This window comes from Crocuta crocuta, unplaced genomic scaffold, assembly GCF_008692635.1.
Source record: "Crocuta crocuta isolate KB4526 unplaced genomic scaffold, BGI_CrCroc_1.0 scaffold445, whole genome shotgun sequence".
Lineage (NCBI taxonomy): Eukaryota > Metazoa > Chordata > Mammalia > Carnivora > Hyaenidae > Crocuta > Crocuta crocuta.
The window spans coordinates 1,246,670-1,265,969 of record NW_027530847.1 but is presented as its reverse complement, the minus strand read 5'-3'; the positions used below and the strand labels follow the sequence as shown (position 1 = coordinate 1,265,969).

General features: G+C 36.8%; 1 protein-coding gene across 3 annotated transcripts in view; it reads left to right on the top strand.

Annotated features, from left to right (window-relative positions):
- The window catches only part of ITCH (itchy E3 ubiquitin protein ligase), a 142,703-nt gene that overhangs the window by 58,542 nt on the left and 64,861 nt on the right, over positions 1-19,300 (top strand). For all 3 annotated transcript variants that reach the window (XM_077769304.1, XM_077769305.1, XM_077769306.1), the window contains 4 exons: positions 4,740-4,881; positions 6,751-6,875; positions 7,928-8,065; positions 17,496-17,541. In XM_077769304.1, coding sequence (XP_077625430.1) covers positions 4,740-4,881; positions 6,751-6,875; positions 7,928-8,065; positions 17,496-17,541 — 451 coding nt within the window. The remainder of the gene's footprint in view (positions 1-4,739; positions 4,882-6,750; positions 6,876-7,927; positions 8,066-17,495; positions 17,542-19,300) is intronic.

Here is a 19,300-nt window from a genome sequence, read left to right as displayed (position 1 = left end):
TCTAGATAATTCATTGAAGCAGTTGCTTTGGGAACTTTTGTTGGCATTTAACTGATCTGTTCACATTTTACTGGAATATTGTTAATGAATGTCCCTGTATTGTTTTTCATACTGGGCAGTAGCTTTCCTGTATACTTTATCAGATAGATGCAAAAATTATAGCAGGAAATAATAAATACTCTCAAATGCTTTGATTAATGTGCCATTAACGTTTCTACAGTTAAACTCTTGGGGACGTCATTTCGCCCCTGACCCCAAGTTTTAGTTAAAAATAGAACTCCCCTATGACCCAGCAATAGCACTGCTAGGAATTTACCCAAGGGATACAAGAGTGCTGGTGCATAGGGACACATGTACCCCAGTGTTCATAGCAGCACTTTGAACAATAGCCAAATCATGGAAAGAGCCTAAATGTCCATCAACTGATGAATGAATCAAGAAGATGTGGTATATCTAAACAATGGAATACTACATGGCAATGAGAAAGAATGAAATCTGGTCATTTGTAGCAATGTGGATGGAACTTGAGGGTGTTTTGCTAAGTGAAGTAAGTCAGGCATAGAAAGACACATACCATATGTTTTCACTCATAAGTGGAACAAGAGGAACTTAACAGAGGACCATGGGGAAGGGGAAGGGGAAAAAATAGTGGGGGAGAGGGAGGGAGGCAAACCATGAGAGACTCTTGAATACTGAGAACAAACTGAGGGCTGATGGAGGTGGGGGAGAGGGGAAGGGGGATGATAGGCATAGAGGAGGGCAGTTGTTGGGATGAGCACTGGGTGTTAATATGGAAACCAACTTGACAAACTATGAAAAAAAAAAAAGAAAAGAAAGAAATGTATATTAGACTAATGACTCGCATCTCCAGGGGAGTTAATGTCCCTGGATTTTGGTCTTGGTTCTGATACTTAATAGTTATGTAACGTTGTACATGTCACTAATATCTTTGAGCTTCAATTTCCTTATCTGTGAACTGAGGTAAACAACAATGTAAAATGCCCCAGAAGAATTTAAATTTCATCGTGCAGGCATTAGAGAAGTATTTGAAAAGTATTGACATGACCACATCTGTTTTAGGAAGATAACTCTAGAAGTTGAGGGGTGGCAGAAGTGAGGTTAAAAACAACTGTTAGAGACCTTTGCAATAGCCCAGGTGGTATGATACTGAGATTTTTCAGTTCCCTGACAGTTTACCATTTTTTTTCTTTTAATTTACTATAGTAAGTTAAGTTTCTGGAAGTAGTACAGTGATCTGTTTTCTAATATTGGGGCTGTAACAAAAGTTTTATGAAATCTAAACTGAGATTTAAGTACTTAATTTCTCCTGTTCAGGCTTCACAAGTGACCCTTGGGCAAGCTTTTAGGTTCCGTTAAATTAGTCTTTTTATGTGTAAAAATTAAGATGATAATTCCTACCTCACAGAATAGTCTTGAGTATTAAAATGAAAATGTTTGGGGTGCCTGGGTACCTTTGTTGGTTAAGCATCTGACTTCAGCTCAGGTCATGATCTCATGAAAGCTTGTGAGTTTGAGTCCCATGTCAGGCTCTGTGCTGACAGCTCAGAGCCTGGGGGCTGCTGGGATTTTGGGTCTCCCTCTTTCTCTGCCCCTGTCTCACCTCACACTCTGTTTCTCTCAAAAACTAAATATACAGTAAAGAAAAGTTTTTTTAATAAAAATGTGGCAGACACATAGCAAACACTAACTGGTGGTGTTAGTTTCACTTACCCATTTTATTTCCACATTTAAAGTTTCCTACAATGGCTCTCGTGGGGTTGGGTGGGATTATGTGGCAAAATACCTCTCAAAAGTTTGAATCCTAAAAAGCCACTGAGGGCAGATCATTTCCTTCCTGTCAGGCCTACATTGCTTTGTTCTAGGTTTAATCAGTTTCAGAGGACCGTAAGAGCTTCTGAAGTACAACGGTGGTCTTTGCATAATTGTTTAGGCCTTTTCACCTTTTCTCAGACCAGAACTGTGTTAAAAATAAGGGCTTTATATTTTTCTGTGGCAGTCCTGTGATTAAATTTTGCTTTTTTGTATTAAGTACCAGAGCTTTATAGTACATATTAATCAGAGATAGGTCTGGGCCACACTTTACTGTTTTCTGTTCTGTAAAAGACACTTAGATGTCTCACAGACATCTCATTTTTATACATTGATTATAATACTCTTGATTTCCTGCCTATGCCACTCCCCTCAGACTTTTTCCCCAGATCTTTCCATCTTATTAAATGACACTATTCTTCCATCCAGTTATTCATACTGAAAACCTGTGAATTATCCTTCCTTCCTTCTTTTTTGCCAACTTCCTCACGTAATCTAATCATGCTGGTTCTCCTTAGAAAATATTTATTCCTCCCCATATCCATGTTCCCCATCTAAGTCCAAACCACTATCATCTCTTGATTAGATGACACTAGTAATCTCTTTATCCCTACTTTTGTCTATCAGTTTTTTTCCCCACAGCAGTAGAATGAATGGTCTTTGAGTATTAATTCAATTATCACTGTGTTCTCAGTGCCCCAAATAATATCTGATATATGTAGTAGGCACTCAGTAAATTTGTTAAATAGCACTCTTTTCTTTTAATGTTTTACTTATTTTTGAGAGAGAGGGCATGTGCACGTCTGCTTAGGGGCAGAGAGGAGGCACACATACACAGAATCCGAAGCATGCCCCAGGCTCCAAGCTTTCAGCACAGAGCCCAACTTGGGGCTCCAGTTCACGAACCGTGAGATCATGACCTGAACTAAAGTCAGACGCTCAACACAGATGCCCCAGAATAGCACTCTTATTTGAAGTTCTTCAGAGTCTCCTTATTGCATACTTCAGTAACATCTTGCAGTTTTTCTTTTTCTTTCTTTTACAGATACTTTTTTTTGATAACTGCATATTCATTTGAAATCTCATTGAACTTTCTTATACCAAGTGTTCCAAAATAATGATGAAGTTCTAGTTTATAGAATGTACATACATTGTTGTATATATATACATACTAACCCAGCAGCTGGCTTGCATGCTTTCAAAAAGGCATATCATATAAGCATCAAAGGACAGAAGTGGTGTTTGTGAAGTCAGGAGATTCATGGCTGCCACCTGGGACTAGACCTGCTAGGTTGCCCAGACTGTGTATGCTTTGGACTATATATTGAGTATCTTGGATAGCAGCTAAACAAACTCCTATAGCAATACCAAAGTTCCCTTAACCTTGATGGGCACTGGCATTCTCTGTGCTTAGCTGCTAGAATAGATACTTAGGTGGTAGAATATTTCCATGGCTGTGATCACCTCATTTATAGGGGAGCAACGAGTTGTCACTTGTGGGTACTGTGAGGTGCTCCTACTAGATTTGAATCTACTTGTTGCACCTTCCAAAGGGCTTGGAGAAGGCTGTTTTTTGGCAAAGGTAACTCAAGGGTGAAGATGAAGGAATCAGTATCTTAAGATGCGCTTTGTAGGAAGCTCTTGCTATTATGAGATACAAGATGCTAAAAATAATCCTAGTTTGTAACTGTCTTCATCTGGTGGCTTTCCAACATACTTAGAATAAAATCCAAATTCCTTATCTGGGCTTAAAAAGCTAAATGTGATCTCACCTCATTTACCATTCTTCCCTGTTTGCTATATTTCCTTCAGATATGTCAAGCCTTTTTGCTTCTCTTGGGAATGCTCTCTTCCCACTTCCAGTCTTCTCAGGGCTAGCTCCCTATCATTTAAAAATATTTTTTTTTAATGTTTTATTTATTTCTAGGAGAGAGAGAGAGAGACAGCGTGAGCAGGGGAGGGTCAGAGAGAGAGGGAGTCACAGACTGAAACAGGCTCCAGGCTCTGAGCTGGCAGTCAGCACAGAGCCCGACGCGGGGCTCGAACCCACGAACCGCGAGATCATGACCTAAGCGAAAGTCAGACGCTTAACCGACTAAGCCACCCAGGCGCCCCTTAGCTCCCTATCATTTAGATAATTGCTTAAAAGTGCTTCTTCAGAGACTACCAAGTTATATTCTGCCACATTAGCCTATTTTCCAGCACAAGGACTTCCCTCTAACTAGGATATTACCTCCCCAAGAGCCAGGGCCTTTTCTATACTGTAAACTGCTCTATTTATAGTTGAGAGCAATTATCTGGTACATGTTAGGGATTCAAATATTTGTTGACTGAGTTTGTTGATGTACTTTTAGAAAAAAAAATTTTTGTTTTAGAGTGCAAGAGCATGCAAATGGGGTAGGGCAGAAGAAGGAGAGAGAGAGAGAGAGGGAGGGAGGGAGAGAGAGGAAGGAAGGAAGGGAGGGAGGGAGAGAGGGAGGTGGGGAGAGAGAGACAGAGAGAGAGAGAATCCCAAGCAAGTTCCATGCTCAGCACAGAGCCCAGTGCCAGGGTCATTTCTACAACCCTGGGATCGTGACCTGAGCCGACAAGAGTCAGACGCTCAACTGACTGAGCCATCCAGGTACCTCTGATGATGTATTTTTTAATTGACTTCAGAGTACTGAGACTATTGATACTGACTATTAATAGTAATTTGCGTGGATGATGTGGGGGAGGTCCTGTGTTTATTTACTAGAATGGGAGGAAATACAAAGGTTATGAGTGAATAAAATTAGTAAATATTTTAGAGTAAAACTGCTTCTCTGAGTCAAATTAATGATGTTTTATGTAACTATGAAAGTAAATGGATTTGAAGGATGAACTAACATCTCAAATATTTAAATATTTTCTCCTTATTTTTTGCCCAGTCATTTCAGCAAAACTTAAAGAAAATAAAAAGAATTGGTTTGGACCAAGTCCTTATGTGGAAGTCACAGTTGATGGACAGTCAAAGAAGACAGAAAAATGCAACAATACGAACAGTCCCAAATGGAAGCAACCCCTTACAGTGTAGGTTTGAAGTTTTCTACAGAGTATTTAGCTTCATAAGTGAATAGAAGTGAAGCTTTAAAAGCTTCTGAACTTGTTTTCTTTGCACCTCTTCTCATGTTTTTGTTTTTCTTTCTCCTCTGTTCCTAGGACTCCTTTCTCTAATCCCCTCTTTGTTTCTCTTTAGATATTTGTTTTTCCAATCTCTACCTTCTCCAGTTTAGTTGATGGTGGTATCATTATTGCTACTGAACAGTATCTAGAGAGCCCAATGGTCATGGGCCTAGAAAGATTGTTAGCAATTCTTTCCTTTCCCTTCCCTTCCCTTTCCCTTCTTTGTCTTTCTTGTCTGTCTGTCTTTCTGTCTTTCAAGTAGACTTCACATACAGCCTGGGGCCCAGCGTGGGACTTGAACTCACAACCCTGAGATCAAGACCTGAGCTGAAATCAAGAGTTGGACGCTTAATCAGTTGAGCCACCAAGGCACCCCTTGTTTTTGTGTTTTTAATTAAGATGCCCACACAGAACCTACACACAGGGTTTTTCTTCCTTTAAAAAAAAATTCTATAACTCTGTTTTTATTTATTTATTTATTTAATTTATTTTTTTAATGTCTACTTTTGAGAGCAAGAGAGAGAGCTAGCAGGGGAGGGGTAGAGAGAGAGGAAGACACAGAATCTTTTCTGCACAAGCTCCAGACTCTGAGCTATCAACACAGAGCACGATGTGGGGCCCACATTCATGAGCCGCGAGATCATGACCTGAGCCTAAGTCAGATGCTTAACCAACTGAGCCACCCAGGCATCCTATAACTGTTTTTACACTTTACATAGCATGGTTCTCTCTCTAGTGGCATACACATAGATAAGCATACCTTATATAGTTACATAATATCCCTTAACATGCATGGACTATCATTTATTTTACTAGGTTCCTATAAATCAGTCGGTTTTTTTGAAGTTTATTTATTTTTGAGAGAAAGTGCAAGTGAGGGAAGGACAGAGAGAGAGAGAGAGAAAGTAAGAATCCCCAATAAACTCCATAGGATCAGCACAGAGCGCATTGCAGGGCTTGAACTCGTGAAGTGTTAGATCATGACCTGAGCTGAAGTTGAACCTTAATCTACTGAGCCACCCAGGTGCCCCTAATTCATTGGTTTCTAATGTGTCGCTATACAGCATTGCAGTATACATCCATGTGCCTGTGTCTATATGTTGGTGTTTAAACATTTTTTAAAATTTTTTTAAAAAATTTTATTTTGAGAGAGAGAGAGAGAGAGAGAGAGAATCCCAAGCAGGCCCCTCACTGTCAGTGCAGAGCCCCATATGGGGCTCAAACTCACAAACTATTTGTAGCATGATGAGCAGTTTTAATTTTATATGCATGAAGTTGCCCCTGTAGTTCAGCGACAAATGAAAATGACAGTGTGAGCATGTAGCATTCAGATGTTTTCCATAAGATTACAAGATATGGGCAATATTGATTGTACAATAAACTGTAANTGGACACTTAGGCTCTTTCCATGATTTGGCTATTGTTGAGAGTGCTGCTATGAACATTGGGGTCTATGCATCAGCACTCCTGTATCCCTTGGGTAAATTCCTAGCAGTGCTATTGCTGGGTCATAGGGGAGTTCTATTGTTAATTTTTTGAGGAACCTCCACACTGTTTTCAAGAGGGGCTGCACCAGTTTACATTCCCAACAACAGTGTAGGAGGGTACCCATTTCTCCACATCCTTGCCAGCATCTAGAGTCCTCTGATTTGCTCATTTTAGCCACTCTACAGTCAGAAGGTTTTAGACATTAAAATTTAATTGTAATTTATTTAGGATCCCACTATGATAGTTTAATGAAAATAATAATTTTTTTTAATCTTTCTTCCCTTTTAGTATTGTCACCCCTGTGAGTAAATTACATTTTCGTGTGTGGAGTCATCAGACACTGAAATCTGATGTTCTGTTGGGAACTGCAGCATTAGATATCTTTGAAACTTTAAAGTCAAACAACATGAAACGTATGTATGTAAAAGTAACAGAAATTGTGCTAGGCTATTTGTTTTTCTGCAAGAAATCCATGTGCAAGAGATGCAGAATGATTATGTTCACTATTTGTTGTTACGTTTACTTGGTTATAATATTAATAAGGGGAACAGTCTTGAATGTTTGTTTATTTTGAGAGAGAGAGAGAGAGAACATATGCATGCATGTGCACATGCAAGCCTGAGTAGAGGAGGGGTAGAGAGAGAGAGGGAGAGAGAGAGAATCCTAAGCAGGCTTTGCATTGTCAGCACTGAGCCCTTGAGATCATGACCTGAGCTGAAATTAAGAGTCAGATGTTTAAGTGATAGAGCCACCCAGGTGCCCCAATTTTTGAATTATTTAAAGCATTCTTAGCAACTTTGGTTGTTTAGCTATTCATTTTTGACCCAATATTTTTAAATACATTTAGTAAATAGGTACTTATTAAACTATTATAACTCAATTATGGAAAACTAAAAAATGTAGAGATGAAATATGTAATCCCATTTCAAAGGCAAAATGATTAATATTTTGACAGATTTCTTTTTCACATGCTTTTTAAAAAATTTCCCAATTTTAGATGGCTGTGGTTTTATTTGTATGTATATATGTAGATATATAAAAACTTGAAACATGCTTGTTTTGATTACTATATCATGAGTTTAAAACATAGATGTTTTTCCATCCCTTGACTATCTAAAACATACTTTGTAAATCTCATTTAAGATTTAAAAGAAACAATCCATTCTTAAATTATATGTTTTCACTCCATAAAATTCAGGCATATATTGTTGAATAATCCTGCTGGCTTATTTTCTGCAAGGATGGAATGAACATAACAAATGAGATGATTGAGCTATGTAGTATTTTACATTATGGATATTAAACATTAGCAGATTTTGTTCTATGCCTGAAACCTTGGAGAAGTATACTAAAAACAATTTTTATCCACAAAAATGTAAATTTTTTAGGACATTGTTTTTAACAGTTAAGATGGCTTAGAGAAAAAAAAGTAACTATTTTGTTCTATAATTATGTTCTCTTACAGTTGAGGAAGTAGTTGTGACCTTACAGCTTGTAGGTGACAAAGAGCCAACAGAGACAATAGGAGACTTGTCCGTTTGTCTTGATGGGCTGCAGTTAGACTCTGAAGTTGTTACCAATGGTGAAACTACATGTTCAGAAAGTAAGTAATCACTTTTTGTATAGGCTCTTTAATGATTCTTGTGTTAGCCACCATAGAATGCTATATGTAATTATTGCTATTCTTTTTCGCCTTAAAGAAATTATTTCCTTTTTAAAAAGAGACATTGATTATTTTAAACATTTTCCTTTTAGTGCATTGTTTCTGTGAATAAAACATTTTTCTATAAGTTGAGAAATTGAAAATCTAAGTTGAATCACAGTTGATTCTGTGTAATGAATAGATTTATAAAATACTTATTTTGTAGGCCAATGATGATAGTTAATATGGCATATGATGCCATACTCCCTCTAGTGCCAATAACAGACAGTTTGTCTGTAGTAGTATCTGGCTGAGTTTAAATCTGATTTGAAATCTTTCTTAGTACTGTACCAGCCTGCCAATACAAGCTGAAATCCATTTGCCATTCCTTTTCCATTTCTGTAGGCTACATTTACAGAGGTATCTTTGTGTTACAATAATGACAAAACCAATTCATTATACCGTATGCCAGTATAGTTTATAATTTATGATTTACTAGTTTTTGTTAAAGGGAATAATAAACATGGACTGTAATTGAAAGAAGTTTGGGACCTGAATCAGTGCCTATATAGCGAGCATGCTTAATAAAAGTACTTCTTAGTGGATTTCTTTTAGATTTTTCCATTATTTACTAATGTGCTAAGTGAATTTTCACTTGAAACATCGTTTTAAGAGTCCCCAAGACAAAGAGCAGATTAGTGGTTTTCTTGATTAGTCTGACAAATTTCTTTTTGTTTACTTAGAAACTGCATTAAGAAACATTTTGCAGTTGTCAGGTGCTATTATTCTTCTGTTTCTGCTTTGGAAGACTTCCTACTTCCTCTTTAACTTATGATGTTTTTTAATAGCAGGACCTTCAACACAGTCCTGTTATATCTTCCAGATTGTTTCTTTGAGATTAATGAGGGTAGAGCGAAGTTTCTGAAATGGTCATACTGCTTCAGAGTTGACAAGTTGATTTTAATTGACTACTATTTGTAGGAACTCTGGAATAGTTAAATTTTTCCATAAATTGAAATACTAGAAGATAATATACAAGTTAGATTTCATTGTTACATTGCTTACACTCTGTATTTACAGCTTCCCAAGTTTTTTACCCCCTACAAGTTGAAACTCTTACTAATGAAAAATATTTAATAATTAACAAAGCTTATCAGTTTTCATATTTAAGAGTAGAATCTAAACTGCATATTTATACTTACAACTTTACTGTTTATTATCCATAAAAGTGAATATTTCTATGTCACCAGTTTTCCATTCAGGTAGGAAAATAATTGACAGAATTTAACCTAATTATTTGAAGTAGAGAGAGATTTTAACTGGAAAATCACAGTGTATTTTAGGATTAGAGTTGGCAGATAAAATAGGTGCCATTTTTTTAATGCTTGCCATGTGCCAGCCACTACGTCGGTGTGTTTACATATATACTCATTTAACCATCATAGCTTTCTAAGACGTAACCTGCATTTTGCGTATAAGGAAATTGAGACTCTGATAACTGAAATAGAAAGTCCAGTATTACACCAACTAGATGATGCAGAGTCAAGATTGAAATACAAATATTTGTTGCTGTTTCCTATTCTTTCCAATTGGTTCACACTTAAAAACCTAGACACTTTGAATTAAATCATGAGTGGTAAACAGATAAAATCCAGTCTAGTTCACAAGCATGCATGATGGGAACTACACTTAGGTTGTTGTTTGGTTTCATTTCTGTAATTTTAATTATAAGTCATAAATGAAAATAAGAGTTTAGCACTAAAATTGAATTTCTAGCACCTGGCATAGGTTGGTTGGATAAGAACTGGGGGGTAGGGGTGTGAGGGAGATTGCTTTAGTATTCTAATAATTTTATACTGTTAAAGATTTTTAGATTATATTTTCCCCTGAGAATGTTAGTGGTTGTCTTTTATTTTGTTTATTAAAGATTTTGTTTTTAAGTAATCTCTGCACCCAATATCGGGCTCAAACTTACCACCACGAGATCAAGAGTCACATGTTCTGCTTACTGAGCCAGCTGGGTATCCCATTCAGAAGTTTTTTGTGGACGAACATGTAGAATGGTTCTTAGAAGAAATTTGTTCTTGTAGACTTAAATATTTTTGGTTAATTTTTAAATAATGTTTATGAAAAAGAAATCACTGTCTGAATTTTAGTATTAAAAGTCATCAGATAATAGCATGCTATAAATGTAGATTTAGTGGGAATATTGGATTTTCCTGATGAGACACTATTATCTCTTTGGGTACTTAGAAATTTTTGGTTCATTGTTTTTGGTGGATAAATTTTTAAAAATGACAGTTAGATAAGTAAACCTTTTTCAAGCGAAACAGAATTTACTCAGCATGTTTGTTTTTTCTTCCCACTTATCTTCAAGCTTTATTTGAAAACTAGAGAGCGTTATATCCTTATCCCACCTTCCCAACCCCTACCCTGGCTCAGAGAACAAGCTTAATATGCACCTGAGCGTCTTAATTGTAGGTGTCACATTTTCTTTGATTCTTTCTTCTCTGATTTAGAAAACAACTTCATATTTTGCCCTGGTGTTTTCCTCTACTTAAGTACAGAGTTAATAGCTTTTTATGAATCTCTAAGAAGGATCCTTAGTTACATAGACTTACTGTTTTAGCACTCAGATCTAAAGTCAGTCAGTCAAATTGAGTGTGGGCATTTTTCATACCTGCAAGAACTTACCATTTCATCTATTTTTACCTCTTGGGTTACTGGTGGTGGTAGATCATTAGTTTAATACCTGTCTCCCCAAATATGTCCTCCAGTAGGAAACACTGACAAGTATTGCTATCAAAGACATTTTTCCTAAAGACAAATAAAAATCTATTTTACTTTTAAGTTCATGATTATAAAATGGGAACATATTCTTATAACGATCTTTATTCTTCACCATGCCATATATAACATATTCTTTAAAAATTTTTAATGTTTTTATTTATTTTTGAGAGAGAGAGAGAGACTGAGTGTGAGCGAGGAAGGGGCAGAGAGAGAGGGAGACACAGACTCCCAAGCAGTCTCCAGACTCTGAGCTTTCAGTACAGAGCCTGATGTGGGGTGAACTTATGATCCATGAGATCATGACTTGAGCCTAAGTTGGACACTTAACCGACTGAGCCACCCAGGTGCCTCATGACATACATTCTTAGATTTAATATGTGTAATATATAAACCAGCATAGTAGATTATGCACCCCATGAACTACCACACACGTTAGAAAATCTACCTGTATTTTCCACCCTATATCATTCCTTATCTTTCCTCTACAGATAATCACTACTCTAAATTTTGAATTTATCATTTCCTTGCTTAAAAAATTTTAATCACATATGCATGTCCCTAAATAGTATATTACTTGCACTTTTTCTTGAGCTCTGTGAAAATAAATTTTGCCTTTTAAAATTTATCCATAGTACTATATCTGTTCCTCATTTATTTTCATTGCTGTATGATCATGTTAGGTGAATATACCACAGTTTATCCATTTTTATGTCAAAAGACATCTGATTTCTTTCCAGGTCTTGCCATTAACATAGTCATAGATTGAATTTTTTTTTTTTTACAGATAGTTTATTGTCAAATTAGTTTCCACATAACACCCAGTGCTCATCACCACAAGTGTCCTCCTCCATGCCCATCCCCCCTCCGCCCCACATCCATCAGTTCTCAGTTTTTGTCAGCATTCAAGAGTCTCTCATGGTTTGCCTCTCTCCCCTTCCCCCACCATTTCCCCCCTTCTTCTCCCCCTTTTTCCTTAGTTAAGTTCCTCCTAATCCTCCTATACGTGCAAACATGATATTTGTCCTTCTCTGCCTGACTTATTTCGCTCAGCATAACACCCTCAAGGTCCATCCATGTTGCTACACATGGCCAGATTTCATTGTTTCTCATTGCCATGTAGTATTCCATGGTATAGATAAACCACAATAGATTGAATATTTTTGCATTTATTCATTTATATGTTTCCTGGTACAGTTTGAAGAGTCTATGTGGGATGTATGCTTGAGGATGGAATTGCTCGTATATATTGATATGTGCACTTTAGCTTTACAATATTTATTGTTTCTTCAGTGATGTCCCATTTTTATTGTGATTCTTTTTATTGAGGTAAAATTTACATAACATACAACCTACCTTATGAAGTGTATAATTCATTGTATTCATAATGATAGTATCTACCATCTCTGATTTCAAAACACTTTCATCATCCCAGAAAAAACAAACCATTGTCTATTATATACTCCCTATTCCCCACCCCCCATCCCCTGCTAATCTCTAATATGCTTTTTGTGTTTATGGATTTGCCTATTCTAGATATATTATAAAAAAGGAATCATATAGTACATGACCTTTTGTGTCTGGATTTTTGGCATATTTTCGATGTTTATCAAAGTTGAAGCATGTATCAGTACTTCCTTTTTTGTGGCTGAATAATATTCCATTGTATGAATATGCCACTATTTGTTTATGCATTCATCTACTGGTGGACACATGATTTACTTTCCCACCTTTTGGTTATCAATGAATCATAAATAATGCTGCTGTAAATATTTGTGTACAAGTTTCTTTGTGCACATGTTTTTCATTTATCTTGAGTATATTCCTAGGAATGGAATTGCTGGTGCTTGTTTGATAATTTCTTGTTTTTGCTTATTAATTTTCTTTTGATAAGTTTTTTTTTTATATTCCCCATTTAAAAATTTCAATATCAAACCAAAAGGGAAAATTCCAATATCAGAAATCTTTGGGGATGTATTTTATTTATTTATTTATTTTTATTTAAAAATTTTAAAATGTTTATTTATTTTTGAGAGAGAGAAACGCAGACACATAGAGCGTAAGCAGGGGAGAGACAGAGAGATGAAGACACAGAATCTGAAGCCGGCCCCAGGCTCTGAGCTGTGAGCACAGAGCCTGATGTGGGACTCGAACCCACAAGCTGTGAGATTATGACCTGAGCCGAAATCAGATGCTTACCTGACTGAGCCACCCAGATGCCCCAGAGGATATATTTTTATGTCTGTCCTTGATTAAGACTTGTTTTCTTATGTTTGCTGCTCTTTGATTGCCAGTTAATTTTTTAATCATAGTCTGTGGGAATTTTAGGAGCCTAAATTGGGGATTAATTGCCCAAGAGAAAATTTCTTTTGCTTCTGCTAGTGTAGGGTGTGTCACATACCTAGGAACACCTCAGCTCCTTTTGGAGTCCCTAGCCTAATGTGGCTATCTCTGGTTCAGTTCCTTCACCTTGGTGCTAACCTAAGCCTTCTCTTCTGATTCGTCTTAGAGCTGATAGTAGCCATCAGGATAACCCTTTTTTTCATATTTGCTTACTTCACCTTGTTCCTGCTCTAGTATCAGTTCACTTGTTTGTTTTGTTTTGAGATTGCTAGGCACCAGGAAATAGAACAATGTGTTAAATTTCTTCATCTACCAGCTAGTTATTTTGTCTCAGGGAAGCCCTTTTGAGTAGTGTAGATCTTCCAGAATGTCTTGTGAGTAAAATGTGTGCATATAGAAATCTGATCATTTTTTTCTTGTGGAAATTTGGAGTAGGAATACTTTTTGTAAAATGCAAACTTTAAGGTCACTGTTCTCTTCTTGTACATTAATTGTATAAGTATCAGATATTTTGTGTTTTTTAAAAAAACTATTCTCTGGAAGCACAGAATTAAGTCTGTATAATTTATTCCATTGGGGCGCCTGGATGGCTCAGTTGGTTAAGTGTCCAATTTCAGCTCAGGTCATGATCTCTCAGTTTGTGAGTTTGAGCCCCGTGTTGGGCTCTGTGCTGACAGCTCAGAACCTGGAGCCTGTTTCAGATTCCATGTCTCCCTCTCTCTCTGCCCCTCCCCCGCTCTCACACTGTCTCTCTTCTCTCAAAAAATGAATAAACATTAAAAATTTTATAATTAGGGTTTCACCTCTGTATCGAAGTGGATGAAAATGGCCTTTATACTTACAGATGAAATGTAAATTTTGAGAAACAGTAATAGCTAATATTTATGGAATGGTTATGTGCTGGGCACTGTTTAAATACTTGTTTAATCCTCACAACTATTCTGCGCAGTAGGTATCATTATTGTCCCATTTTATATGTGCGGTAAAAGGCATAGGAAAGCCAAGGGTACTTTTCTGAAGTCACAGTGTTAGTACATGATGAAGCTATGATACAAACCCAAGCAGTTTGGCCTCAGAGTCTGTGTGATTAAATACTGTGCTTCTTTGTAATAAATGAAAAAGTTTAAAAGTGTCACTTATTGGTAGATTTAAATGGAATATTCCAAATGGTTTCCTCTTTCTTTTCTTTTCTTTCTTTCTTTTTTTTTTTTTTAAAGTTTATTTATTTGGTTTGAGAGAGAGAGAGAGAGTTGTGCACCTCCATGCTGGGCATGGGAGAGGGAGAATCCTAAGCAGGTTCTGTACAGAGCCCACTGTGGGGCAGTTTCACAAACCATGATATCATGACCTGAGCCAAAACCAAGAGTTGGATGCTTAACCAACTGAGCCACTCTGGTGCATTCCCCCCGCAAGTGGTTTTCTTAACTTTTGAGAAAATTGGTATACTAATTTTAGTAACTTATGCTGGATTTTTTTATTTTGCTTTTGATTTCATTTGTGTCTCATCAGCTCTTTGAGGCAATATATTCCATATAAAAATAATTCTTGTAGGGGCTCCTGAATGGCTCGGTCAGTTAGTGTCTGACTTCAGCTCAGGTCATGATCTCACAGTTAGTGGATTTGAGCCCCTTATCAGGCTCTGTGCTGACAGCTGAGCCTGGAGACTACCTCAGATTTTGTGTCTCCCTGTCTCTCAGCCCTTTCCCTACTCTCTTTCTCAAAATAAATAAATATTCAAAATGTTTAAAAAAATTTCTTGTAAAACTGAAAGGTACCCTTTTCAGGGGTGCCTGTGTGGCTGTCAGTTAAACTTTTGGCTCAGGTCATGTTCAGCTCAGGTCATGATCTCATGGTTGGTGAGATTGAGCCCCACAAGTCAGGCTTTGCATTAATAGCATGGAATCTGCTTGGGATCTCTCCCTCCCTTTCTCTCTCTACCCTTCCCCCAGTTGCGCTCTTACTCTCTCTCAAAAATAAACACTAAGGAAATTTTTTACGGGCTCGTGGGTGGCTCGCTCAGTTAAGTGGCTGACTTTGGCTCAGGTCATGATCTCACAGCTCATGTATTCAAGCCATTTTTAACAACTATATTGAGATTTATATTTCATAAAATTAACTCATTGCAAATATACAGTTTAGTAATTTAACTGAGTGATCCAACCATTATTGTAAATCAGGATTAGGACATTTTCATCCCCCTGGTAAGATACTCTTATTTATAGGACATTCTGTTCCACCTCTAGCCCTTGGCAACCACTAATCTATTTTGTCTCCAAAAATTTGCCTTTTCTGGACATTTCATATAAATGGGAATGGTACAGTGTATATGGTCTTTTGTGTCAGATTTTCACTTAGCACAATGACATCCGTGACATAGCATAATTCAATTATTTGTTCCTTTTTATTACTGAGTAGTTTTCCATTGCATACATATACCATATTGTCTGGTTATTCACTTGTACTTTTTTTTGGTCAGTTTTTTGTTTTAGTTGAAGGATTGTTGACACACAAAGTTACATTCGTTTCAAGTGTACAACATAGTGATTGATGAGTCTGTATTTTACGCTGTGCTCACAAGTGTAGCTACAGTCCATCACCATACAACAGTATTAAAATACTATTGACTATATTCCTTATGCTGTACCTTTTATGCCCCCTAATTTTTTTAATGTAATATTTTTAGACAAGATGATATACCTGGCAACCTTGCTGAGTATGGTATAGGGTAGTGGTGATTTAGCATTTTTTATTTTTTATTTTTATTTATTTAATTTTTTTCTTTCATAGTTTATTGTAAAGTTGGTTTCCATATAACACCCAGTGCTCATCCCAACAAGTGCCCTCCTCCATGCCCATCACCCCCCTTCCCATTCCCCCACCCCCATCAGCCCTCCGTTTGTCTCAGTATTCAAGAGGAGGGAGGTTTGCCTTCCTCCCTCTCCCCAACTATTTTTTCCCCTTCTCCTCCCCCATAGTCCTCTGTTAAGTTTCTCCTGTTCCACTTAAAAGTGATAACATGGTATCTGTCTTTCTTTGCCGGACTTATTTTGCTCAGCATAACACCCTCGAGTTCCATCCACGTTACTACAAATAACCAGATTTTGTTCTTTCTCATTGCCAGGTAGTGTTCCGTTGTATAGATATACCACATCTTCTTGATCCATTCATCAGTTGATGGACATTTAGGCTCTTTCCATGATTTGGCTATTGTTGAAAGTGCTGCTATGAACATTGGAGTACATGTGCCCCTTTGCACCAGCACTCCTGTATCCCTTGGGTAAATTCCTAGCAGTCGATTCAGCATTTTTTAAATAAAATTAATCTATTAATTATGGTTTGGAGTAATGTAGTGATGATTTCACTGTTTAAAACTATGTATTTAGGGACTTTTTTTTTTTAATGTTTATTTATTTTTGAGACAGACAGAGCACGAGAGGGAAGGGCAGAGAGAGAGGGAGAACAGAAGCAGGCTCCAGGCTCTGAGCTGTCAGCACAGAACCCAGTGTGGGGCTTGAACCCATGAACCATGAGATCATGACCTGAGCTGAAGTCAGACACTTAACTGACTGAGCCACTTGGGCACCCTAGGGACTATTATTCTTTAACTAACTTAAAATAGATTGATAAACTTGAGTTTCTGCATTTCATAGTTTTTCCTTCTCTGTCTACTATTTTTGCTGCAATCAATGTGCCTACCATCTAATGTTTTTATAGTGCACAGACCCTTACTGAGTCCTCAGGTTATTTCACATGAATGAAATTTGAAAAAAGTGTGAAATTTCTGGCATTAATTTGCCATTTTGAGATTAATTGGTACCTTTCCTGTTCTTGAAGTTATTTGCCAGGCCCTTGCATAAGAGAGATGTTACTGATTTTTCTGTTTTCAGAATCTGTTTTATTCCTTATCCTACTGGTCATCAGTACTTTTTGTAAGGTCTTTGGGAAAAAAGGATGACTAAAATATCAAATTTGAGTTAGAACCAAGCAAATATATATTTTAAAAGACAGAAGTAGGACATCAGTAATAATAGCTTCAGTAATTAACATCTCCTAGACCTAAAACACATTTGCACAGAATTTTGGTAAAACTTTTTCTAATTTCAATCATATGAACATGTTATCACATTTTTCCTTTAAATATGTTGGAATTTAAGTTATAGTATGTTCTACAGGCTTTAATAAAAGGGTTTGCATGTTTAGAAAGAAGCTGAAAATCACTTTTTGAAACTCATTTTCTGTGTAAATTTTATTGATGTTCAAGGTGCTTCACAAAATGATGATGGCTCCAGACCCAAGGATGAAGCAAGGTAAGAGTTCACTTGTTGTTCACACAAAGAATATAAGAAGAGACAAGGGAGAATAAATACTCATTTTAGTCAGAACTTTACTTTGGCTAAAACAAAAGTTCAGACTGATGTAAGAATAAAGAAATGTTAAAACATTCAGGGTTCAGTGGCACCTGGCTGGCTCAGTTGGTAGAGCATATGACTCTTGATTGTGGGGTTGTGAGTTTGAGCCCCATGTTGGGTATAGAGATTACTTAAATAATAAAATTTTAAAAAAAATTTTAGGGCTCAAAGTAAGAAAGGAAATATTTATGAATGTTTCAAGATACTTAGCTTATTTGACTGCAGTTCTTTGGAGTAGTCCGGGGATACCCAAATTGCTAATACTTCCTTCAGCTTGTAGAAAGTGAATATATTGGCACTTTTCCAAAGGCCGGGAGTTCAGAATCCCAGGGCCACCACTGTACTGTTAAATTTATTTTTTTCTAGGAAAACTGGGTTATAAGCTTTGGGTATATAGGAAGGTCATCACCATCTATGGTATCATCTGGACCTTTGTTGAAGAGAACAGAGCTTAAGTTTATTTATTTCTTTTAGTAATCAATCTCTATACCCACTGTGGGGCTCAAACCCATGAGATCAAGAGTTGCATACTCTTCTGACTGAGCCAGCCAGGTGCCAGTAGATTTGGCACTTTCATGTGTCTGTCTACCTTGAGATCTAGGGCCTGAAAAGTGTTGAAAGCCTTGGGTGTTAACTGATTTAAACATTTAAGTGTTAGTGTTATCCTAGAAAACTGATAATGGGAGATAAGCTTAGAAAAGGAGATGCTCCTACTCTTAAGGCAGTAAATAACATGTCTTAGAGAGTTACAGAATCCCATTGGATCCTTTCTTTTTCCCCAAACTGAGTAAAAAATGGGTAGGAAGATGATGAACCACAAAAATAAAGATCAGAGGAGGAGAAGTATAGAAAAAAATATCACAGAACATAAGGGAAAATACCCTGAAAGATGGGGTATTACAGTGTTAGATGGTACAGGAGAGGAGAGGTAGAGCAAGTAGAACAAAATTTTAATGGTTGTTGAAACTGAGTTGATAATCAAGGGGATTTGTGATACTAGGTATGTCTACTTTTGTGATATATGGAAAATTTCATAATAAAGTTAAAAAAATACAACTCAGCAAGATGTTTGGGAAAATTAAAAGCGTGTAAAATGTTCTTTTTTATCTAACAGAGATTTCCTTTCAGAGTCACTCCTGTGACAACAACTTTTAACTAATCTCCGAAGAGGTGGAATATTAAGAACTAGTAACATCTTGTCCAGGGAACAACAACTGCTTTTATTTTTCAGTGTGATTAAAAAGCAATAGAAAAGGTTTTTAAAATTATATACATATCTCTGTAGACTGGGAGACAACTCAAGTCTCTTGTGCCTCCCCTTAGCTTTATGTTTAATAAAAGTTTTGAATTCCTGAAATTTTCTCCATAATGTTTTAATATTTCAGTTTGCATTCATCAGGTAACTCCTCTTTTATATAATAAACCCGTATTTTTTCACTAATAAGTGAAAACGTCATAGAATTTTGTATGCTCATTGAAAGGTTCAGTTAAGGGGCACCTGGGTGGCACAGTCAGCTAACTCTTGATTTTAGTTCAGGTCATGATCTCACAGTTTATGGGATCAAGCCCTGCATTGTCGTGCTCCATGCTGACAGTGTTGAGCCTGTTTGGGATTCTCTCTCTCTCTCTCTCTCTCTCTCTCTCTCTCTTCCTGCCT